Raw genomic sequence first — 25,860 nt, forward strand, 5'->3', positions numbered from 1 at the left:
TCTTACATTGCTCTTGGGGAGACTCGAACTCACAACCTCTTGGTTGAAAGTGGGGGTTGCTTACCATCAGAGCAACCGCTCTTGTCCTAGGAAAGTAATGTATAAGTAACATTTATTTCAAAACACAATAAAATTTGTTGCGTATTAATCGGGTTGGATTGGCTCTTTTTGTAATTGACAAGTAACGCTTTGATGACATGGTTACATCACGTGCCACCGCTCTCTTTATTCAGGAGTTTCACTTGTACGCGGCCACAACATGGGCACCACCCCTTCCCTTTGAATTCTCTCTTTATTTTTCTCTATCTATATAAACTCCGTCTTATTTACACCTATTCTCAGAAACTCTCCAATTTATTTACATAACACAAATGGCAAAGGCTTCTTCTTCTGCTTCTGTTGCTCCAATTCCTCTTCTGAAAGATGAACTTGACATAGTTATTCCCACTATCAGAAACCTTGATTTCTTGGAGCAGTGGAGGCCTTTTTTCCAGTCTTATCATCTTATTATTGTTCAAGATGGTGACCCTTCTAAGATCATTAAGGTCCCTGAAGGGTTTGATTACGAGCTTTATAATCGTAATGACATTAACAAAATTTTGGGTCCTAAGGCTTCTTGTATCTCTTTCAAGGATTCTGCTTGCCGTTGCTTTGGTTACATGGTGTCTAAGAAGAAGTACATCTACACCATTGACGACGATTGCTTTGTAAGATTTCTCTCTTTTAAAAAAAAGATTCCTTTCGATTGTGCCACCGCTTTTTGAAATTGTTTTTAGTTGTGTATTTACTGCTCTAGTAGGTTTTTGATCTGCTGAATTTTGTATGTCAAAGATTGGATTTTAATTTCTGACTTGATGTTCTTAAGCGTTATAAAAAGTGGATTTTGGTTTGAATTTTGTTATCCGTCCAGTATGGCACATTGAATTGTGATTTCTTACTCCCATTTTTCGGGGATTAGACGCTCGATCTGCTAACCTATTTAAGAGATTTGGAATGACGTTTTGATCTTTGTTAGTTGTTTAATATACGACTGGATCTGATGTTAATTCTTAATTGTGACTTATTCTGAATGTATAACAGTAAATTTTGTTGCATTGTGTCAAATGCTTGAGGGTCTTCCGGAAACAGAGTAAGGTCTACGTGCACTCTATTCTCTTATACTCCACTTGTAAGATTACACTGTGTTGTTGTTGTTGTTGTATTGTGTCAAATGCTGGATCTCTAATTGCTCTAAGTCTTTATGATTACTTGATTATATATTTGAAAAGGAAATATTTCTATAGTAGTGTAACTTTGATTGTGGGTATCAACATTTTGGTAATAGGTCTCTTGCTTAATTTTAATGTTTTTAAGTGAGGAGAGAAGTGGTGTATGTGGCATTAATGTATTGGTATTTTTGATTAATTTGCAGGTAGCCAAAGACCCAACTGGCAAGGAAATTAATGCACTTGAGCAACACATTAAAAATCTGTTGTCCCCATCAAGTCCATTTTTCTTCAACACATTGTATGATCCGTACAGAGAGGGTGCAGATTTTGTGCGTGGGTACCCATTCAGTCTCCGTGAAGGTGTACCTACTGCAGTTTCACATGGTCTCTGGCTCAACATCCCTGATTATGATGCACCTACCCAACTTGTCAAGCCTCTTGAAAGGAACACTAGGTATCAATGCCATCCTACTTTTTAGAGTTTCTTGATCCTAATTCCTTAATGCCAAGGTCTCCAACTCTTGTGTTGTCTTTTTCAGGTATGTTGATGCTGTTATGACAATCCCAAAAGGAACCCTCTTCCCCATGTGTGGCATGAACTTGGCATTCGACCGTGAGTTGATTGGCCCTGCTATGTACTTTGGACTCATGGGTGATGGACAGCCTATTGGACGTTACGACGATATGTGGGCTGGTTGGTGCACGAAGGTATTGCATTTTCTGCTTTGGTGTGCTTGTTGTTTCCCTTCCTTTTACTTTTCCTAAGCTGAGGGTCTACCAGAAACATTCTCTTTACCTCTTGAAGCTAGGGATAAGGTACACACTACCCTCATCATACCTCACTTGTGGAATTATACTGGGTTTTTTGTTGTTGTTGTTATAGAGACAAATCCAGAATTTAAATTTAATGAGTTTTAATTGTTATAGACTGAACTGAACTTATTGTGCTTTAAAGTTATCGATTCACAATTAAATGTTTGTTGAATTTTTAGTGTTTTTTCACACATATATGCACATTGTTTAAAGGCTGCATCCGCCTCTGATACTACCTACTGTGTTGTATCGTTTAGTATTTTACGTCAAAGATGAAATGGAATTTTCTTGTTTGTGCAGGTGATCTGTGATCACTTAGGATTGGGAGTCAAGACAGGTCTGCCATACATATGGCACAGCAAGGCCAGCAATCCATTTGTGAACCTCAAGAAGGAATACAAAGGTATTTACTGGCAAGAGGAGCTGATCCCATTCTTCCAATCTGTTGCCCTTCCAAAGGACTGCACCTCTGTCCAAAAATGCTACCTTGAACTCTCCAAACAAGTGAAGGCAAAACTTGGCAAAGTGGATGATTACTTTAACAAGCTGGCAGATGCTATGATCACATGGATTGAAGCATGGGACGAGCTCAACCCATCCGCCGCGGCTGCTGCTGTGAAATTATCCAATGGCAGCTCAAAATAGATAAAATCAATAGAGTATTTTAACTCATAGTTCGCCTTGGTTATAGGTGCTTGTATTACTATCATCGTCTTCTCAGTTCAAGCTTTTTGTCCTTTTAATTATATTTTGTAGTACGGAGGTTGTTAATCTTGTTATGTCCGGAGAGTTGAGGACAATATCTATGAGACTATGCCATTTAATTTAATCAAAACTAGTAGTATTATTTATTTCTTACCTGCCGGCTCTTTTGGATATTATAAGCATATTCTTCAGCAAGTTGGCTTTTGTTGTGTTCTTAAAATTTCCATAATGCAAGGCCAAGAGCAAACTTTCGGAGTGGAAAAGTCAAAAAAGAAACGAAAGGTTGGCCTAAGAAAAATCATCATATTGGGACGCCATAATATTAATAAACCAGTCTGAATATGGAACAACAACAACGACGACCCAGTATAATCCCACAAGTGGGGTCTGGGGAGGGTAATATATACGCAGACCTTACCCCTACCCTGAAGGGTAGAGAGGCTGTTTCCAGGAGACCCTCGGCTCAAAAAGCAACAGGAGCCGAAAAAACGAAATAAAACGAAATATGGAACACCTAGACATATACGATTGACTAGGCAATCAATTAGAAATAAAACGAAAAAGATGTTTTAAGAAATAGAATGTAACAGTTGGTCTGGGAAGATATACAGTAGCAAAAAATTGGCATTTCTTTCTCTATTGTTACAGGTAAAACGGGTGGGAAAATAGGAAAGTTTAAGCTGATCAAAATATTGAGATTTTGAAGAAAATATAGTTCGCATAGATCTCTGGAAATAAAAAGTTTTCAAATGGAAAAGAGTGTCAAAGCCATTCGTATTAAAAACAAAAGAAACGCCGTTGCCGGGGATAGAACCCGGGTCACCCGCGTGACAGGCGGGAATACTCACCACTATACTACAACGACTTGGTGATAAACTATTAACACACATTTATGTTGATATATAACTGCAATATTACACCAAATGGCCGAATGGCGCTCCTCGGCATTAAAATTTCTTCCTTCCCTTGCTTCATTTGACATAAGAAAAAAGAAAGTTGGGAGGTAGCTAGGGGCATAATTTTCTTCTGCGATCAACCAAAATTCACACCATTTCACCTATAACATGATTTTGTGCATATACTGTTTTTGGCGAATCGAGAAGAAAAAGTTTCCAAAGCACACAAATCATGCAATTCATCAAATTGTTCATGAAGTGTTATAGAAATAACAGAATATGGGACGGAATAATTAGGCCTTGATAGTGTAGTCACTGTCCTTAAGGAATTTAAGCCTCCCAATTACGTTGCTGCAGGTAGGGTGTTCATAAAAATCCGAAAACCCGAACCAAACCAAATCGACCAAAAAAAACTCGATACTTTTTGGTTTGGTTTGGTTTTAAAATTTAAAAACCGATCAAATTTGGTTTGGTTTTGGTTTTAATTAAAAAAAATCGAACCAAACCGAATATAGGAGTAACTATTTTAAATTTATTATTACGCATATATAAATGTATATTTTTATACAAAGTTTTAAAATTTTTATAGTAAATATTAATCGTTTGCACTTTTAGTACAGTTCTTTACCTTTACATTCTAGTTTAATTAGTAGTTTTCTTTTGTTGAGTGTAAGAAACTATTTCATGTTAAAAATAATATATTTTTAATTGAGTCCTTAAATTATTCATCACTATTTGACTCAAGTATCATCAATATATCTTGGTAAATAATAGATTTCTCAAAGGGCAATTGATTTGATAGTGTTACGTTGAAAATATGGTCGTTGAAATGTGTGTTTAGTAGTGTATGTCTTATATTTAAGAAAAAACCGACAAATAACCGAAATAACCGAAAAAAACCGAAAAACCGACATAAACCGGATTGAGAAAAAACCGACTTAATTGATTTGGTTTGGTTCTAATATTTGAAAAATCGATTTACTTTGTTTGGTTTCTTTTTAGGGAAAAACCGATCCAAACCGAACCATGAACACCCTTAGCTGCAGGGATTATGGCAGAATTCCTCCAGGATTCTACAAAGCCTCTGAAATTCAAGTTTCAGCAATTAACTCGAATTTCCCACAAGAACAAAATAGTTGTGAGTTGCAGAAAATAAGTAGAAGAGAAAGAGATGAAAATTTTCCAGATGATTTCGTTTTGGAGATGAAATAGGTATTTATAATACCTCTTGGAGCATGTTGGAATTAACAGACTCATCTCTTCATAACATGCACCTTTTAAAACCAATAGTCACCTTCTTTTGAATTTAAAAAAATATTAAAACATTTTTCAATATTGACTATTAATAATATAGTCAAATTCCAATTTCCCTCCAAAACACCCTCAAAATATTCAAACTATATAAGATAGTGCTTTTAAACACCTTTTCCTTTCTTTCTTTTTCCAATGAGGGACAAAATAACCTGTTCTCAAATACTCCCATCAAACATTAACTAATCTAACAATCCCCCACTTAGTTAGCGACTGATGTTATTTATGAGATTCATGCATATAGTAGGTACTTTTCGATTTAAACCTACTACTTGTATAAACTATTCAAGACCTTGTCGAAATTATTGGTTAGATTAAGTTGTATTAAACTACAATTCCTATGCGACAAGATGGAAAAGCTTTATACACATAAATCGTAGCAACTCGACAACTTGTTCACTGTGAGTTTTAGCACCCGATAATGGCCCTGTGCTACTTCCTGAATTCATAAACATTTATCAAGTTTTGTGTTCCAAACTTTGATTGAAGCGGCACCACTTCTTGTGTTTACATAGGTGAAGATTTAACCAAGTCCTTAACAAGGACTTCTTTAGTTCCTAAACCGAACTCTGCTTCTTCATTAAGAGTATTTTTATACTCATCCTCCTTTTCTAGGTACTAATTTCCAGTACATGCTATCCGTCACAACTATAACTTGTCATTACCTTTTAAATCATTAATATTGTTAAACAATAAGAAAGGTAAGGTTCCCTTTACTAGTGACAAATTTAAATTACCTTAGACCCATAGCACTTATTGTGCTTATTATCATATCCTCGCGAGTCCTTTAGTGAATGGGTCAGCAAGGTTGTCTTTAGACTTGATGTACACAACAGTAATAATTCCATCCGAAATTAATTGTCTTATGTACTCATGTCTTAAAGCAATATGTCTAGATTTTCCATTGTATATTTTGCTAAATGCCTTGGACATAGTTGCTTCACTATCACAATGCAAGAGAATAGCTGGCATTGGTTGTGGCCACAATTTTATATCTAATAATAGATTTCTCAGCTATTCTGCCTCTCTTCCTGCAACTGCTAAAACAATAAACTCAGATTCCATTGTGGAATGAGTAATACATGTTTGTTTCTTAGAAGCCCATGAAATTGCTCCTCCACCTAAAGTGAATATCCACCCAGACGTTGACTTATTATCACCAACACTAGTTATCCAACTAGCATCAAAATATCCTTCAAACACTGAAGGACATCTGTTATAATACAAGGCAAAAGTTTTTGTCCTTTTCAGATAACCAAGTATCCTCAATATACCTTTCTAGTGATCACCACTTAGATTGTGAGTATGTCTTGACAATTTACAAACCGCAAAAGCAATACCTTGCCTAGTACAGTGCATAACATACATTAAACTACTAATTGCACTAGCATAATCTAATTGACTAACAGATCTTCCGTGGTTCTCAATCATCTTGCTAGAAGCATCAAATGGAGTATTAAATTCTTTAATACCCAAATGATTAAATTTGGAAAGAACCTTGTCAATATAGTGAGACTGACATAAGGCAAAACCCTCAATATGCCTTTTAACTTTAACACCTAAAATAGTATCAACTTCTCCCAAATCTTTCATTTTAAATTGAGAAGTTAAATACTTCTTAGTTTCATTTATGCCTTGCATGTTAGTTCCTATGATTAGCATGTCATCAACATAAAGACATACTATCACTCCATAGTCCTTTGTGAATTTGGAATAAATGTATTTATCTGCTCCGTTATGTTTAAAATCATTTGATAATATAACACTATCAAATTTTTCATGCCATTATTTTGGAGCTTGTTTTAATCCATACAAGGACTTAACTAATTTACAAACTTTCTTCTCATTTTCAGGAAGCACAAACCCTTCGGGTTGCTCCATATAAACTTCTTCATCAAGATCACCATTTAAGAATGCCGTCTTAACATCCATTTGATTGACATTTAGATAATGTATTGATGCCAAAGCAAATAATACTCTTATTGAGGTAATCCTGGCCACATGAGCATATGTGTCAAAATAATTTACTCCTGCCTTTTGTCTAAATCCCTTGACTACAAGTCTAGCTTTAACTATTTGTAGAGAATCATCAGTATTGTATTTTCTTTAAAAATCCATTTACACCTAATAGGTTTAGTATTAGAAGGTAAATCTGCCAATACCCATGTACCATTTGATAAAAGAGAATTCATTTCATCATTTACAGCTTCTTTCCAGAAAGAAGAATCCCGCGAAGCCATAGCCTCACTATAGGTTTTAGGATCCTCTTCTAAATTTAAATAATGGGTATTTTATTTAATACTTCATCTCTATTTCCTTTTACCAAAAAGACTAGTGCTTGAGAAGAAATAAAATCAACACCTATATTTTTTCATTTCTAACTCTTTGACTTTTTCTTGGTTCTACAGGAGATTCAGTTGCCTTTCTTTTATTGTTAAAAGAAGAACTAGGTTCTGCACAATTTTCTTGAGTTACTGCATTATCACCAATGCTTGTTGCATTACCATCTTGTTTAGTAATTTCTGTATCCTCATGTGAATTATTAGAATCACCAATAAACTTTGTTTCCAAGAACTCAACATCTTTAGGTTCCACAATATACTTAGACTCAATGTCCAATAATCTGTATGCCTTTGAGTTCTCAGCACATCCTACAAATATGTTTTAATTCCTCTAGGTCCTAACTTAATCCATTTAGGATCTGGAATTTTATAATAGGATAAACAGCCCCATACCCTTAAGAAATTTAAGTTAGACTCTCTTCCTTTCCATAATTCATATAGTGAAACCTTAAATTTCTTTGAAGGTACTCTATTATGCACAAAACAAGCCGTTAACAAAGCTTTCCCACACAAATTCGTTGGTAATTTTGCATGTAAATGCATGGCATTAACCATACCTATCAACGTTCTATTTTTTCTTTCAGCAAGACCATTTTGTTGTGGGGTATACGGTGCACTAACTTGGTGAATCAAACCATTTTCTTCACAAAATACAGAAAATTTATTGGAAAGATATTTGCCTCCTCTATCACTACGTAGGATTTTAATCTTCTTTTCCAATTGATTTTCAACTAATGCTTTGTAACTCTTAAACATATCAAATGCTTGATCTTTTGTTTTCATTAAGTAAACATGTGTATATCTACAATGATCATCTATAAAAGTAATAAAGTATCTATTTCCACCTCTAGTTAAATGACCATTCAATTCACATATATCGGAATGCACAAGTTCAAGTAGATTACTTGTTCTTTCATTCTTTGGAAAAGATTTCTTAGTCATCTTAGCTTGTATGCATATTTCACATTTATTATCATTATTCTCTACAACATGAATTAATTTATTTTTAGACATAAACTTAACATATCGTAACATGTGAAAGTCTAGCATGCCATAAATTAATAGATGACTCAATCATATAAGCAGAAACTTCAACTTTATTAATACTTAATTTGAACATGCCCTCACAAGAGTAGCCATGTCCTACGAATACACCATTCTTAGAGAAAATAATCTTTTCTGCCTCTATAACAGTTTTGAGGCCTTTCTTACTTAATAAATTTGCAGAAATTAAATTCTTCCTAACATCAGGTACATGATGAACATTAATTAAAATCAACTTCTTTCCCGAAGTGAATTGTAGTTCAACTGTTTCTTTTCCAAAGACCTTGGCGGTGTCATGATTTCCCATTAAAACCTTTTCATCACTTGTTGCAACTTCATAATGTTTGAAGAAACTCTTGTCATTGCATACATGAACTGTAGCACCGGAATCATACCACCAATCTGCAGATTTCATAGTTGCTACCATGTTGCATTCAGTTACCATACTCAGATTCAAGTTGGTAAAGGCAGAAATCATAGCAACAATATCCGAAGAAGAAGCTTGTTGTTGTTCAACATTATTTTCCCTCTTCTGTCCAGCATTTTCTTCATTTTTTTGTCTCTTACGAAACCCGCAATATCTCTTAAAATGACCCATTTTTCCGAAAGTATAACACAGGCCTTTCTTAATGTTAGAAGAATTTTCCTTTGGAGCAGCCTCAAACTTTCTCTTCTTTTTGTTTCTAGATTTTCCTGAATTGTTTGCCTTACTAGACTCAATAAAATTCACCTTTGAACTAGTTTCCGATGCATATTTATTTTCACGTTTTCGTGTCTCTTCTTCAATCCGAATATGCTTAGTCAACTGGTCCACTAAAGTCTTCGGAAGAATGTAATAATTTCTTCTTATAGTCATTCCAAGTGGCCGGTAATTTTGCAAGTATAGCAGCCACTTGAAGAGATTCAGAAACATCGACTTTAAAATCTTTGAGTCTAGATATCAAAACAAGCAACTCATCAACCTGTTCTATGACAGATTTCTCATCTATCATTTGAAATTCAAAAAATTTCATTCCAAGGAATATGTTTATTCCTTGTTTCACAGCAGTATATTTCTGTTCCAAGGCTTTCCAGATTTCTTGTGGTGATTTGTGAGGACAGAACAAATCATATAAATGATCATAAAGTGAGTTCAAAATAAAACCTCGACAGCGCACCTCATCATCTTCACGTTTTTTGTGTGCCGCCTTAATTTCGTCAGAATCTTCAGAAGTAGGTTCTGGAGGGTGAAATTTGAGCCATCAAATTGATCCAGTTTGAACACTTCGAATATCTTGTTGAAACCAAAATCAATACCAAAAGCCTCCATTGCAGTGGAGATTAAATCCCTTAAGATTGTTATAGAAATAACAGAATTCTACAAAGCCTCTATTTATTGAATTAACAGACTCATCTCTTCGTAACAAGCACCTTTTAAAACCAATAGTCACCTTCTTTTGAATTTAAATTCCAATTTCCCTCCAAAACACCCTCAAAATATTCAAACTATATAAGACAAAGAAGTGCTTTTAAACACCTCTTCCTTTATTTCTTTTTCCAATGAGGGACAAAACAACCTCTTCTCAAATACTCCCATCAAACACTAACTAATCTAACATTAAGTACCCCGAGCAACTAGTCCATACCAAAGGAATGAAGCACATAACACTACAAAAAGGGTGGATAATTCCACACACAAAACCAACTTGACTACGAATCATGATTGTTTTTGTCAATTATCCAAAAGAAAAACGGATTATTATTGAATAAGACTGTCGAGAGGAACAGTTGTCCGTATCAAAATGAGAAAGAGATAGAACAACAATGAAGAAACGAACATCAAGATTCCGAAGACTTGCTTCTCAACGCTCCCATCTCTGTTAACTGGAAAAGCTGGCTGCTTCTTGCCTGAGTTGCTGCACCTTTTAGCTGTTCAGCAGCCAACCATTTTCACGTCAATCCAGATATTTGAATCTGCAGACGGCAAGTTCAATTTAGGGCAATATTACTCATGCAATAGTCATTTGCCTGGACTAATGATGCTAGCAACTTTATTAGACAGACTAGTAACAATCTGCCAGAGGCACTAGAAGAATTATACGCTCTTACTGGACCTCGGAAAAGAAAAACGGAATGAGTAAAACAAGAAGGATGCACAAAAAGTTTCAGATCCCAGCTGCATTGTTACAAAATCTACAGGCCTCCTGCTTTTGCCTAAAAGATAAGCATCTATATGGGACGTCCAATACTAAGATAGGATCAGCCATTATTGGAAGTTGACAATAAAAATTAATTTGACGCCTTCACAGTCTTAGCAGGTAACATAGAGGTGCATATTAATAAGAAATACGAAAAATAATTGTAAGTGAAAATCTAAGAATGTAGCTTGACAAGAAAGTGATATTTCATCCAGCTACAAAGACATGCCAACACAACAGCAAGACATAGAGTTATTGAAGTTAAAAGAGAAAAGATATTTCAATAACCATCAAAAACATGAGATATAGTTAAGCAAAACTCTGATAGTGACACATCACATTTTTCTACCTGCTCAAGTGATTCTGAGGCCGGGAAAAGTGTTGCTGCCCTGCTTCACTTGCATGGAAAGCCTTTGATGCTCCACACGCTGAAGCTGCGATGACAACTGGAGCAAATCGATAGTGGGTCCATCTTCACAAGAAAGTTGATCCTTTTGGTTCACAAAATTTGGTCCTTGCATGATCCCATCGACGCTACAAGTGTTGCTAGGAAATAGTATCTGGTCCAGTCCACCTTCTGCAGAATTGACCCCAGATGAATTGAATGTGTTGGACATTCTACCTGTTGAATCCTGAGGACTAAATCCCAGGACTTCTTTAGATGCTTGAGTCACACTGTAACGTGAATTATTGCTTGGGGAAATCAGGGGATGAGCGGCACGAAAAACAGTGGAATGATTTGACGAGCCCCGTGATTGGGATGACAGAAGAGAGAGAGCATTGCTGGAGTTTGATATCCCTGATAGCCCATGAATAGTAGAAGATGTGTCCAAAACATGCAAGACTTCAGATCCAGTTGAGCTGGTGTGGAACAAAGAAGGGGAAACAAAATCTGATCCTCGCATATCATGCATAGATGAGATGGCACTCTCGTTAATTCTGCTCGTTGTTACAGCAGGTTGTCCTTCATCATGGAGAGGTTGACACTGTTTCTTGGCATGATATGACGTGAAAACAGATTTTGGTTGCAATTGCCCATTTGAAAAGGGCATGGCAAGTTGATGGCTACGTTCAACACCATCTTCAACTTTTACATTCTTATACCAGTCATTCATCTCAAATTTTGGCTGATGCAGAAAGCGGCCACCAAGTATGTCTTGGCAAGCAAAGGATGATGTCGCAAAAGAAGTTCCTCGAAATCTGGTACCTGCAAAAACCTGGAGTGTGTTAAAGTACAGATGAATTTTAAATTTTCTCAAAACATTTCACAAAATACGAAAACTCTGAATCCTGGTTGTCCAGAACACGCTTGGAAGAAACATAAAACTTCATAGATATAAAATTCCCTCTAATACAACATGCCAAACGAGAAAGATATGGAGGACATAAGATACAAACTTCACATTATAAGCTTGTGCAATGAGTTAGTTAAATAAAAAGAACGGCAAAATACATAGTTTACCCATCAAACTTGCACCGAAATCCCCGTTACACATCTTTCTTTCACGGGAAACTTCTTATATACTCAACCTTTTAAAAGTGTGTCTAAAACACACCTCTTCAGTACTGGACTACTCTTTTCTCATCAAGTGCAGTCACGCACCAATAATAACGTGACACGTGTTGTTGACTTCAAAAAACTTGAATTTACAATTATTTTCATCTTCTTCATCTTCCCCAGGCTGTACCACCATGGCTGCCCCCCTCCTCCCACCACCCAAAGTTTAATTTTAATTTTCAAATTATCAGGATAACATTTTAAAATTTCTATCAACACACTACCAATTAAATATTTTTCCTAAAATTCCTTTGTATTTGTATCTTTCCTCTTTCAAATTGACCCACCGATTATATAGTTTGAGTACCAAAATTGCTTACACCAAGCAACAGTAAGAACAAAAAAGAATCGAAGAACCCAAAATTCTCAACCCATCAATGGCTGAAATGGAAGAAACTCCACAGACCCAATTAGAACCCACAAATTCTCACAAAACACATATGAAGAACTTCACGAATTTTCCCTTCAACATTTGGCCACCCTAGCAGCTCAACGGTGTCACCGTCATTCAGCGATTCCTATGCTGAATATGAATCTCTGATTTTTTTTTATCCTCCTCTAAATCTTGGCAAAAATATTTGGTGGTATGGTGGTATAAGAAGCGATGGTGCAGTAATGGAAAAAGATGGAAAAGAATAGTAGATTTTTTATTCTAAAAAATGAAGAAAAGGATTTAGAAAAATGAAAATATGAGAAGGCTGGACAAGTGCTCTCAAAATGAGCCTTTAGACACGGAATTTTAATTGTCCACTCGCCTCTTATGTGTGAAAAACACGCGAGTGACACGTAATCAAAAAGGTGTGTTTTCGACACACTTTTAAAAAGTTGGGTGTGTAAAAGTTTACCCGTGAAAAAAAGGTGTGTAACAGGGATTTCGGTGCAAGTTTGATGGGTAAACTATGTATTTTACCTAAAAAGAATTGATAAGGTAAAAGTAAAGGATATGTTACTATTAAATTAGTTTAATATGCACTGCAATTTTAACCCATGTTAAAAGATGTGCGGTACCTAAATGTTGAAAATTCAACAAGTTGGTCTTTCAGGAGAACTGCAATAGATGATGTGACACATGGAATTAAAATAAGATAAATGAAATGGAGAAGTGCAGGATTATTACGCAATAAGAAGATACATAAAAGTGAAATGCAAGTTCAATAGAATAGTGATGAGACTAGCATTGTTGCACGAATATTGTGTATTAGCAATGTTATTTGGGAGTGAGCCCAATATATCTACAAGATGAATTTTGTAAAAATACAAGTATTGAGATAGATGAGCAGTGATACAAGATTAAAAATGATCACATACAACAAAGGTGCAAGCCACATAGAAGATAAACTGCATGGTTTCCTATGTCCTAAGTAGACCTCCTTATGCATCCTTTCGCAAGTGTTTACACTACAATGATGGAGTGTGTTAATGAGGATGATACAGACCTAAAATCACATGGAGGAAGATCTGTCGACTGACCTACAATCTGAAATAAATATGAACTTAACTAAATACACAACGAAGTCAAAAGATCCATATAGGAATCACATACTAGTTGAGATTAAGACGTAGTTGTTGTTACACTTACATTAGGTCCAACGTTTGTTAAATCTGGTTACAAACTTATATGTAAGTCTAAAAATAAGTGTATGATCTAGAGAAACTTAATTTTGGAGAACCTCTAATTTATCTTTAAGAAAAAATTATAGGATTGGAATGAAATGAAATGACCCATATAGAGCAGCATGTAATAGAAGATTCCCATGTCCGAAGGATGAAGGTGAATGAAATGAGGATGTTGAGATGGATGTACGGGCATACTAAGTTAGATAGAATTAGATATGAAGTTATTCGGGACAAGCTGGGAGTGGCCGCTATGGAGGACAAGATGTGAGATGCGAGACATAGATGGTTTGAGCATGTGAAGAGGAGAGACACAGATGCACCGGTGAGGAGGTGTAAGAAGTTGGCCTTGGAGGGCTTAAGGAGAGGTAGAGACAGGCCGAAGAAGTATTGGGGAGAGGTGATTGAGCAAGATATGGCGTTGCTCCAGCTTACTGAGGACATGACCATGGATAGGAGAGTATGGAGGTCGACAATAAAGATAAAGGGTTAGGTAGTCGAGCGTTGTCCTTGTCCGTAAAAGTAGCTTCAGTACTTGACTTAGTGTCATTTGTGTATCTTCGTATTCCTCGACTTTTGTTATTACTTGTTGCTTTCGTTTCGGCTTTCTCATTACAGAACCTAGTGTTTGTTTTGTATTTTTGCTTCGGTCTGTAATTTGTGTGCTTGTTGTTGCCCTTCCTTTTACCTTTCCTAAGCCGATGGTCTACTAGAAACAACCTCTCTACCTTCTTGAACATAGGGAGTAAGATCTGCGTACACACTATCTCTCCAGACCTCACTTGTGGGATTACACTGGGTTTGTTGTTGTTGTTATATAGACAACCCCAACTAATTTGAAATTGAGGCATAGTTGATTGATTCATAAGTATTATCTATAGCACGTGAATAAACCTAAGTTGCTCAGACATGGGTGCGGGTGTTCGACACGGGTACGGATCTAGAGGTTGGATCATTCGAGATGTAAATTCTAAGATTCGTGGATATGGATTCTAGTACGGATACGGGGATCTGGCTAAAAATAATTCAAAAAAATAAAAATATAAAAATATCTTTAAATTATGAGAAGATTTGTGGAAACTAACGTATAGCTTATAAAGTGTGAATTTCTTTTTTATTCTCAAGTTGTAGATAAATAAAGAATTGATTTCCTAGATAAGGTATGCTATTTTCTTCAAATTTACCCTAGTTTTGGCTTTGATTTCGGGAATCAAACGTATCTTGTCTCGAAGTTTTTCATCCGCGATGGTCAAAGTACCCAAAATTGTTTGACCAAATCCGGTACGGATCCCATACCCACACCCATACTAGTGTCGTGTCGACACGGGTGCGGCACGTAAACTGCCATGTCGGAGCAACTTAGGAATAAACACAAATTCTGAAGTTTAGAACAAGAATTCAAATGCATTCAGTATCACAAATTTTAAATATTATTTGTTGAAAGAAAGTTTCTTCATGTTGTTAGAGTCAGATAAACATGGCATTGGTTTCTCTAAAAACAATTAGTGCTAAATACATCCATATAGAGTTTGAGGTTTGACATTTTCATTCTCTAAACCGTCTTAAAACTATATTTTATACAAAATCCATGATACACAACAACAATTAGATTAAACAAATTTATACTAATTGATGTGCAATACAACTACTGTAACAACAACAATTGCGCCTCAATCTCAAGCTAGTTGGGGGTAGATGCGGTCTCAATTCAGGAATATGATTGGTAACTAGAAATTTTAGCTCACCTACTGAGGAATACTTGAGGGATCAGAGAGCTATCTCCAAAAGCAGATACTTTGGTTTGGAAAGCAGAAAAGGATGGCTGTTTCTGTTAAGACTTGGCAGAGTGTTTTATTCAGAAATGGCAGAAAGAATCAGTGGCCTTGAGAATCCTATAAAGATAAAGATGGCGTGTTTCACTTGGATTGCTTTGCATAGAGCAAGTCTTACTCAAGAAAACTACATAGAAGGGGGGGTCGTCACTTGCAGCGGATACTACAAATGTGAAAAACAGTGGGAGCCTCGTGTTTTTGGATTGCTCTGTATCCTGGCAGTCTGTTATATGTTTATCAATCTTTTGGGAGTGAAGTGGTAACGCCAAGGGAAGCTAAAGGAGGTTACAAATAGCTGGAGAAGCAGTGGATGAAAAAGCAACTGGAAGTTCTGTGGGTACTACCGTACTTCTCCGATGTGCATAGTATGGAATGTGGAACTTTAGATGTTCTAGATGTTTATAATCCTTGGCTTTTTGGTGTAACAAGAAAGATGTAAACCATTATGATACCTTGTTTAATATTTTTAACTCCCTGCAATATAGATAGGAGATCAAGTCTTCAATCATGGACAGATTTCAGCATGCTGATTTTAGCAATAAAATGTACTAATCAAAAAATGGATTATAGGAAATAGTCTAGAAACTGGTAGTCATGCATCTTAGTGAGTTTCATATTAGAGAGGAAACTATAATATGCAAAATTAAGGACTACTTTTAAAGCAAATGACTAAAACAGCCCGAGTGCATACCAGTATGGGGCTTCCTTCGGCGCTCATTATGACCAGCAAGACGTTTCCTGCAGCTTCGTTTGCCATCATCAAATTCAGCTAGCAGATGGAACCTACAAGTAAAGCAGCAAGAATGATTTCCATTAGCTGCAAAGAATAGAACATCTCCTACTGTAACAAAAAGAAGAAAGACAACAGCTGATTTTTATAAGACTTGCAAATAAAGATGCTATTATCAATCAAACTATTCACAGAGGTTGAACAAATATGCTCTTAAAAGAGGTTTACACAGTTCACAAATTTGACACACAAGTAGCTTGGGATGAAAAGGATTAAAATGGACTAGTTTAAGACTGAGGGGTATAGTTAATAGATTGATTACACAGCCTGCACTATGATTGGCTAATAAAAACTCTTTTTCCAAATTTAGAATTCTGTATTTGGAGACAAAGTAGTAACCTGCTACATTGCTGACAAAACCTTTGCTCAATGCCGTTTACAATAACCTTAGCAGTCTTTGAGTGAACCTCACAAACTTTATGCCTCTTGTGATAATCCTTACAAGAGCTGAGATCCTTCCCACAACCTAGAACCTGACAAAATGGATGGGAACTCACACCTCCTGCTCTCATTCTCTTGGCTGGAACAATGGACTCAGCACCAGAGACATTAGGCATAATCTTGGGAGATTTGTAAACATTTGCATCTATTTGATCAGGAAATCTTCCCAGCTTCAAATCAATCAGTGATGAATCTCTAGAGTTTGATTCCACAACTGAACTCGATAACTTGGAACTAGACTTAGATTTATTTTCCCCAGAATATGCTGCACTAGGACTAGCTGCCACTGAACCAAAAATACTTTGGTCACTGAACATAGTTTTTTTCATCAAATTTTGAGAACCCAACTCAGGAAATCCTTGATTATTAGTACTATCTTCTTGACTTGAGCACATTACATAGCTGCTAGGGGTCTTCAATTCCCAACCCATTAATCCATTTTTAGTTCGCCCCATTCCATCATTTACAGAAACCGATTCCTCTGATATGAAACCCTTTCCCCCTGAGAGATAGCTCCAAGACTCCATTTTTCCAAGAATTCAATTATTTCTTCAATAATTTCATACAAACCCAATATGCTGCGTTACTCTTCCACACAGGAACCACTTTGAATTTTCAGGTCCATAACCAAAAATACAACTTGACAAGCTCAAGAACTGCTGCAAAAATATTCTTGAAAACCCAGTAAAAGGGAAGTCATTAAACACTATAAAAAGGACAACTGAAAGGAGCAGAAACAGAAAGAGGAGGAAACCCCATAATAACTGTTATCAATCAAGAAGCAAGTAGACAAGCTAAATATTTGCTTCCTTAGTGGAAGCAAAAGGAGCTATAGCAAGAAAAAGTAGTACACAGTTGGTAAGTAAAAAGAAGTGGTCCAAATATACTAAACATTACAAAATAGAAAGCTGCCAAAATTGACAGAAAAATATGAGAACTTGGGAAAGGAGAAAGGAAGTGCTGCAGCTGCTGGGATATGGGTCAAGTGTACCACAAACAAATCAAGTGGGTGAGTTTTTGTGTGTAATTTTGAGATATGATTCAGTGAAATAGTATATGGCTGTCTCTCTCCATTGTAAGAGATAGAATTGAGATAAAGCCACTTGTTTGCTACTTTCCTTTGCTAGTCGGTAATTTGCTATCCAGACACTTTTATTTTTGTTTAAAATAAAGAAAATGAAAAGAATAAAGCAGCAGACACCACTATCTTCATAAAAAGTAGTATGAGAAAAAAAATCAAATGAAAATAATCTTTATTTTTTTATAAGATAATAATTTCCAGAGGAAAAAGTCTCACGTGCTTCACAAATTTCTTAGAACATATTTTAATTACTATGAGAGAGGCCAATTAGAAAAGAATATAAAATTTATCTGTATTATTTTTTCATGTTTCATGATTGTTTTTACAATATAATATCAAGTCAAAGCTGACAGAATTATTCTTAAATAATTTACACTGGAATTGAAAAATATAGCTGGTATTATAATTGAGTTTAACATCTTGTTTGGATGGTTGTTACCAGTTGTTTTGTATCTAATTGTTATTTTAAATATAATATTTGTTTTGATTGTTACTTTAATTTTATTGTATTATATTATTTTTATCCGTAATTACGTAACAACGGAAAGTGCTACTTTATGGAACAATCGATTTGGTGTGGTCGCGTCGTTCTCTTATTTTTTTCCCTCTCATTTTGCCCTTTTTTATTATTAAATAATCATATTTTATCTTTTACCCTACCTTTCTATATAATAATATTACCTCGTCCCTTACTTTTTCTTTAAAATATTGTAAGTTTATTCTTCATATTGTTGATACATGATATCATTAGACGACGGCAAACAATACAATCCAACCAAACATTGTATAAATTAAAACGATACAATACAATAAAATACTATACGATACATTATGAAACGATACATAACAACCATTCAAACGAGATGTAAGTTTACTACAAAACAATTCTCTTTTTCTTTCGGAAAAAAAGTCCTTAGAGATAATTCAACTTTTATGTACTTCGATCATTTAAGTTTGTAGGGACAAAATATAGAAGATAAGATCTTAAATATTTTGTGGGAACGCCCGAGGGAGGAAAGCTTTTCTGAAGCGCAGTGCTTTTTCATTGTAAAAGGTTATTTTAATATTTGTATAAAAAAAAAATACATAATTCAGATTTCGTAAGTGGAGAGAAAAAAGGTGGAAAATGTCACTGATATTGGAATATCTGACAGAATTAATAACCTAACGCAGTCACAAAGACATAATTTTCATTAAAGAGTTTCAAAAAATAAATAAACATTATCTACTAATGTTTATTTATAATTTTGATTTTATATACACATTATAATTTTCTAGCTAAAGAGGTTCGGAACCTTCGGCTCGTAACTTCGCCAATAGTTGTGGACATTGGACAGTGGCGGATCTAGTGCATTAGTTAGTGGTTCCGTGAATCCAGTAACTTTTATCTAAATTTTGTATTTGTATTAAAAAATTCAGTAAATGTATAAGAATATTTAGCTTGGGACCCAGTCCGTTAATTCAGTTATTATTGTATATTAACTTGAGATTTTTATAGGAAAAATGATACTATATAGCCGCTGTAAAAATAATAGCCGAAAAATGTATAAAATTTGTATATTTTTGTGTATATATAAATTTTGTATTTTATATACAAAAATTATACAAGTATTATATATTTTCTCGCTACCAAATATAAATAGTTTCTGGCGTGGTGTAAAAATAATAATAATTCATTTTTATAGGAACTCATAAACTTAAAATTAAGGAGGTTAGAAGTGAATGGAAGTGGACAAGAGTGTCACTTTGAGGGCGTCATTCTTAACGTCATTTAATTTAGAAGTTAGAACTTAAGAACTCTCCTTCATTAAGGGAGTGGGAAAAATATATCATTGATGGCAATTGCCGAAGTTTAGTCATATTCGACGTCTTGACTATGAGGATAACTAGTCCTAACAATAACGATAATAGCATTGGTAAAATCAGGGTTTTTAAGTAGACTAGACCTGGACCAAAACCATATTCATTTACAATTATTGTTTGGGGAAAAACCATAAGTAGACAATACTTAAAAAAAATTCCAGATACCTAGCATCACTAGGTATTTTACATAACAAGCAGTTTAATAAATACATTCCTAGTGTAAAGTCCCAGAAAAATTTTGCTTAGTAATTTAAGATTTCGTGGTGTCAAGGTAGGCTAATTATTTTATCTTGCGTGCAAATGAGGATTAATGATATTATGGATATCATTTGGATATGGTAATAAGTGTATAAGTCTTATTATAATTGATTTAGGGTCTAAGAAGAAGCGTAAATCTAAGATAAGTTGGAAAATTACCAAATAGACTAAAGTTGTAAATGAGTACGCACAAGACCTCACTTTGGACAAGTATATCTCTATTTATATAAAGTTTTGTGCGATGCACAATCTATCAAATGAAACGTCTTTGAGTCTAGTTTTCAACGCTTCAAACCATTCGTCATTCGGACACTCATACCAGAAGTTAGGACCAAATTACCAAAAGCAGCGCAGAATTTTACACTACCGCGGCGCCCCATGCGGCGCGCCTGTGGGGAGGTACAGAGAGCATCCGAAAACATTTTCTAAGCACTTTTTTCACAACCACGGCGCCCTACGCGGCGCCCTACGCGGCGCGGCTATACAAAATCGAGTTTTTTGTTATAAAACGACCTCATTTCGTCAAATAGATAGAAGGGACCATTTCTTGAGCAAAAATCAGATACTTTTAGAGAGAGAGAATGCCCTAGAGTGGGAAAGTGTTCCTCGTCAATTCTTCTACAATTTTTTCTCAAATCTTGAATGATTAACAAGGAAAACCACACTAGGTCTTCATCCTTGAGGTAAGATTCTATACCCTAACCCTTAATTTCGAATTTTACCTAAATGCGGGTATTTATCAAGAAAGTTTGTGGGTATTGGAGTTGTTATCTTGTTTGCATGTGTTGTCAAAAGGTGTAGGAACATGGTTGAGCTAAAAATGTAAATGTATGGGTTGTGGGTTGATGAAATCCTCTATAAAAGGACCATAAAGATTTAACGCTCATATGGTGCTTGATAAAGTGCTCAAATGAGCTAGAATTATGAATATCTTCCTAATTTATGTTCAATTTTGCTATATCTCGAAGTAGATGGGCATTGCTAGAATTTTTAGAATGTTGTAGTAACTTAAGGAAAAGCTCTTTGAGGTATGTATGGCTAAAAAATCCTTTTATTAGAAATTGAGCTCCGTTGCATTTGCGAAAGTGTGGTAAGATTTGAATTGGTTAATGTATTGATTGTTATTGCGCATTAATTGATTTGCAATTAACTACACATATACGTGAAGGATGTGCCTCAATGTGAGTAATGTATCATTCTTGATAATTAGAAAAGTATGAAGAATACAATTATGTGTTGAAATGCTTAGGCTATAAGCCAAGATAGAAACTAAGAATTATTCATGCTAGCTATGTGCCCGCTTACCTGTACTGCAACTTGAATTACTTTTGTATATGCTTATGATCACTACCTGCAAGATGAATACTGAAAATGGAAAACGATGTGATAATGGTGGCCCTGAGTGCCAAGGAATTGATATGATATATATATATATATATATATATATATATAGAATTGATATGATATATGATATATATATGAAATAAAGATTCAGATGTGATGACTAATGAGAAGGGAGCAACGTCTAGATAAGGCGGCCTAGCCGATCGGGTCGTGATCGGACACCATGCCGCACACATGGTGGTAATGTGCTGATATTGAATTCCGGATAAGAGAAATGAAATAGTGATTGAGATATATGCCTCAATGAGGCAACCTAGCCGGTCGGGTCGTGATCGGACTACTCTCAAGATAACGGTGGTATTGAGAACAGTGATGAAGATATGAAGGAAATGCCCCAAACTAAGTTTTGGAAATTATATGAAGGATTGAATGAATTGCATATTTGATTTACTCATGTGATTTACTTGTACTTGCTTGATAGTTCTTTCGAGTAAAATGGTGTTTAGTTATACATACTAGTGCTATTCGATGGCACTAACGTCCCCGGTGGTGCTACATTTTTTATGAATGTAGGTGGCTCCATTACGGATAGTGCCGATTGCGCATAGCGGAGTACCTTCTTATCAAAGTCTTGGTGAGCCCCTTTCTCCTTTAAGGGGTTATATTGTACATCTTCTTATTTTGGACTTTCACTTTTGATGTATAGCCGGGGCCTTATTGCCGGTATTGTTATCATGTCTTTTGTATCCTTAGAGGCTCCGTAGATATTTGTGTGGGTTATGTATGGGTATTGGATTGGTAAATGGACCATGTTGTAACCTTGTACTCTTGCTTTCTTCTATACTATAACTTGTATGGAACCTTGGAAGTTTAACCACGTTTTAAATGTTGTGATATAAAATGAACTAAGATGTTGAATGTACTATCTTTTCTAGTTTAAATAAAGGTAAGCATGGCTTCCTTATTCCTATCGAGTTGGATAGATAGCAGTTGATAAGGCTTGCTTAGTTGAGTTTACTCGATTGAGCGTCGGTCGCGCCTCCCGAAGTTGGGGCTTGACAAACTTGGTATCAGAGCCTAAGGTTTTAATGTGTCCTAGGATATCTTGGAGCCGTGTCTAGTAGAGTTCTTCTTATCGGTGTGTTGTCGACCATATCTATAATTTGGAGGCTACATGGACATTTAAGAATGTTAGCCTTCTTCGACACTCCTGATCGTGCGATAAAGCTTGACTATAAGATTGTCTTCTAACTTGTGCGTTGAGATTCGAGATAAGTTTAAACGCTCTTTCGTTTATTTCAAGTAATGTTGTCATATGGAATGACCAATGGGAAAAGCCTGAATATTAATAAGATGGCACGTGTATCATGTTGAACAAATTGTACGGATATATGAGATACGTACATAGTACCAGAAGCATACTTTATATGAGAAAAATGTTTAAATTGATCACCCACCTCCAAAGACACATTGACTTGATAAATGAGATGTGAGCTTATATGGCACCTGTTGATAGTGTGGGAATCATGTATATGATCCTAAGGTCTAAAAGAAAAAATTTGTTATATAAGCATGTAATATATGTAAGGCATGACCAGGAGAGTAATGACAAACATGTAGGTCTCTCACGGGAGACAAGAAGTCATGAAATGAGAGTCAATTGAACCCATAATGAGAAGACCCTTATGCTATGAATGTTATAATAATCCCAAAAGTGTATGAAGTTGTGTTACACTCCTAAAAGATATTGACATGAGGAATTGGAATCCCAAGTCCGTGTGGCTGAATAAGAGTAGAGAACTTATGAGGTTAATACAATACTGACTTCAATCTCCATAATAGTCGAACATATATGTGAGGGATAGAGATATGAAACATATGTCCATGAAGTTGCTAAATTCAAGACTTGTGTCAAAATCCGAGGCATTTGCCCTAAGTGGGGGAGGAAGGGCCATAGTAAGGCCACTTAAATACAATGAAACAAGAGTAAGACCATGTAGCTATGATGTTTGAATATTTTGTTGAAGACATGCGTAGTCTAGAAAGGTGATAATGGATAACGTTATTATCTGAAAGGATATGCTAATGATAGACTACTAGTACCCCCCCAAAAAATGGAAGGTTAAGGAAGGTAAATTCTTCATACATGGCAATGTGAATGATAGGGTCAATGATCCTAGAAACTAAGAGTATGTTTGTAAAGGGATTTTATACTTGTTAGAGGGTTAGGAATAATGGAACCTAAGGAAGTACTATAGGCCAAATATGGAAGGTTGTGAGTTTTTAGAATGGGTTAATCATAGATCTGTGATTTAACCAAAGTATCAAGGCGTTAAGAAAGGTGAAATGAGTGGGAGAAATAAATTTGATGCTATAATAACCCAAGAGGGTATTTGGGATTTGATGGAGAGCCTCTAAAGAATCTTACAGGCGAAGAAGTGTTAAGTGATATGACGATGAACACACTTTCCCACGAATATCCTAACAAGAGTTAAGAGGAGAGCGGGTTAAAAAAAAATTAAGGAAAAAGACCACGTAACATGTGGAAGAGTGTGTGGCTATTCACTAGCTAGGAATAATGAGGCGGTAAGAAATAAGAAGAAAATCTATAAATTGAAATGTCCATGGTTATCGCAAAATAGTTCGTATCAGAATGGTGGACTCGCCTGGAGCACAAGTGTTAATAGAAGGTATAAAAGACTAACTGTAATGTTACCGACTTGGGTAATACTGAATATCAACTAAAATATTTAGAGGGAGTTCATGTCTACATATTACAATGGAAAGTGAGACTACTGGTGGTGAAATAGTGGCGTGATAAACTCAACAAACCAGACACAATGATACCATGAGTCCATGGGGTGCAGACAAGTGCGTGGCACAATAAGGCTATCTACTATGTATTATAGCAAAATGGAATGGGAATGAATGTCCCAATCACAAAGAAAAGATAGTACTAATGTATTGTATAGACCGAAAGGGAGAATAAAAAAAGGCAAAACAACACTGTCACACCTCCTTTTTCCGCCCCGCGAGGGGTGAATGGAGTTTTTTCCAATTAAAGGACAATCGAAACGGGATTTGTTTATTTATTTCAGAGTCGCCACTTGGGAGATTTAGGGTGTCCCAAGTCACCAATTTTAATCCTGAATCGAGGAAAAGAATGACTCCATATTACAGTCTGCGTACCAGAAATCCGGATAAGTAATTCTGTTAACCCGGGAGAAGGTGTTAGGCATTCCCGAGTTCCGTGGTTCTAGAACGGTCGCTCAACTGTTATATTCGGCTTGATTATCTGATTTTATACAAATATAAACTTATGTGCAAATTTTTAACTCTTGACCGCTTTTATTATTATGTTTTTACGAGAATTGCAACGTCGTGAAAACATATCTCGAACCACGTTACATCAATGCACACGTGGTTGTTGACATATCTCGACTCGGTTGAGATTTGGATTTGGGTCACATAAATGTGCACCCGAGTTAAGGCAAATCAATTATTAAGGCGCGCCTAAAGCAACTAGCGTATTGTTATTTTGGGAAGGCCGTAAAATTCGCTAAACGGCCTATCCCGAATTCTAAGTATTTTAATATATACATTTAGAGGGCCCCACAGCTTGTGCATTTTTGTTTGTCGAGGCTCATCTCATTCTTATTTTTTAAAAGGACTTTGCAACGTCATGGACACGCATCTCGAACCACGTCACAATCAATGTACCCGTGATTAGAGACACATTTCGACTCCATTGAGATTTGGATTTGGGTCACATAAATGTGCACCCGAGTTTAAGAAGGTAAGGTTTATTAAGGCGTATCCTAAAGAGACTAACGTGTTGTTATTTTAGGAAGAGGCCGTGAAGGTTCATTAAACGGCCAAATCCAAAGTCTAGTCAATAGTTATGTATTTTATTGAGGGCCCCGGCGATGTGTGATTTATTTGGCGAGGCTCGTCTCATTTTTATTTTTAAAGGATAAACCTATAGTGACTACATTTTTCTATTACGTTTGTCTCTACTAATGAAAGCAATGATCCTACTTAGTTACATGTTTGCAGGTTATTTATAGCGGGGTCTCGAATGCTTTCGCAAAATCCAAAGCCCGACCGCGTACATGGACAGCCGTCTGGACACTATGGGCCCAAACCCAGCCCACACAGTATTGGCCGGACCTGGGCCACTGCTTTTCTGATGAAGGCCTGTTTAGCTCATTCGATTTGGGCTTGATATTTGTAAGGTTGAAATGTAGACTTGTGTTGTTTGTTCCATAAGGTATGGTTTGCCAGTTATAACGAGGCAGCTTATCAAAGGAAATAAGATTAACTAACAATGGATAGTTTCATACTTAACATGTATTAAAGGATATGCTAATCACAAACATAGCTAAAGTCTAAGGTATAGCCTATCTACATTGTCAATCCTTTTATCTACCAGCCTATATACACAATATGCTATCAAGTTGCCATACATCGACATTCATTATGTAGGAGGACTACCTCCACTATCTAGGCAAAAATGTAAACTATTATACACCATATAATGTTCAATATACAGGCTACATATGAAAATAAACAATTTCAACTCC

General features: G+C 35.7%; 2 protein-coding genes and 1 non-coding gene across 4 annotated transcripts; 1 reads left to right on the plus strand and 2 right to left on the minus strand.

Moving 5' to 3' along the window:
- The first annotated feature begins 258 nt into the window (after positions 1-258).
- LOC107814566 (UDP-arabinopyranose mutase 3) lies at positions 259-2,879 on the plus strand. The gene is made up of 4 exons (XM_016640007.2): positions 259-707; positions 1,412-1,662; positions 1,748-1,916; positions 2,322-2,879. Exons 1-4 carry the CDS (start codon positions 372-374, stop codon positions 2,664-2,666), a joined length of 1,101 nt encoding a protein of 366 aa, XP_016495493.1. The 5' UTR covers positions 259-371; the 3' UTR covers positions 2,667-2,879.
- Positions 2,880-3,519: 640 nt separating this feature from the next.
- TRNAD-GUC (transfer RNA aspartic acid (anticodon GUC)) lies at positions 3,520-3,591 on the minus strand. Its single transcript has one exon. It is a non-coding gene; the product is annotated as a tRNA-Asp (tRNA).
- Positions 3,592-9,970: 6,379 nt separating this feature from the next.
- LOC107814567 (squamosa promoter-binding-like protein 6) lies at positions 9,971-17,895 on the minus strand. Of its 2 annotated transcripts, XM_016640008.2 has the most exons (4): positions 16,630-17,895; positions 16,192-16,283; positions 10,846-11,703; positions 9,971-10,272 (listed from the first exon to the last, which is right to left on the minus strand). In XM_016640008.2, exons 1-3 carry the CDS (start codon positions 17,256-17,258, stop codon positions 10,850-10,852), a joined length of 1,575 nt encoding a protein of 524 aa, XP_016495494.1. In that variant the 5' UTR covers positions 17,259-17,895; the 3' UTR covers positions 9,971-10,272; positions 10,846-10,849. The 2 variants fall into 2 exon arrangements, with proteins under 2 accessions (XP_016495494.1, NP_001312856.1); NM_001325927.1 differs by lacking the exon at positions 9,971-10,272 and having other exon boundaries at positions 10,850-11,703; positions 16,630-17,258.
- Positions 17,896-25,860: the final 7,965 nt, after the last annotated feature.

This window comes from Nicotiana tabacum, chromosome 6 (genome assembly GCF_000715075.1).
Source record: "Nicotiana tabacum cultivar K326 chromosome 6, ASM71507v2, whole genome shotgun sequence".
NCBI classification, from domain to species: domain Eukaryota; kingdom Viridiplantae; phylum Streptophyta; class Magnoliopsida; order Solanales; family Solanaceae; genus Nicotiana; species Nicotiana tabacum.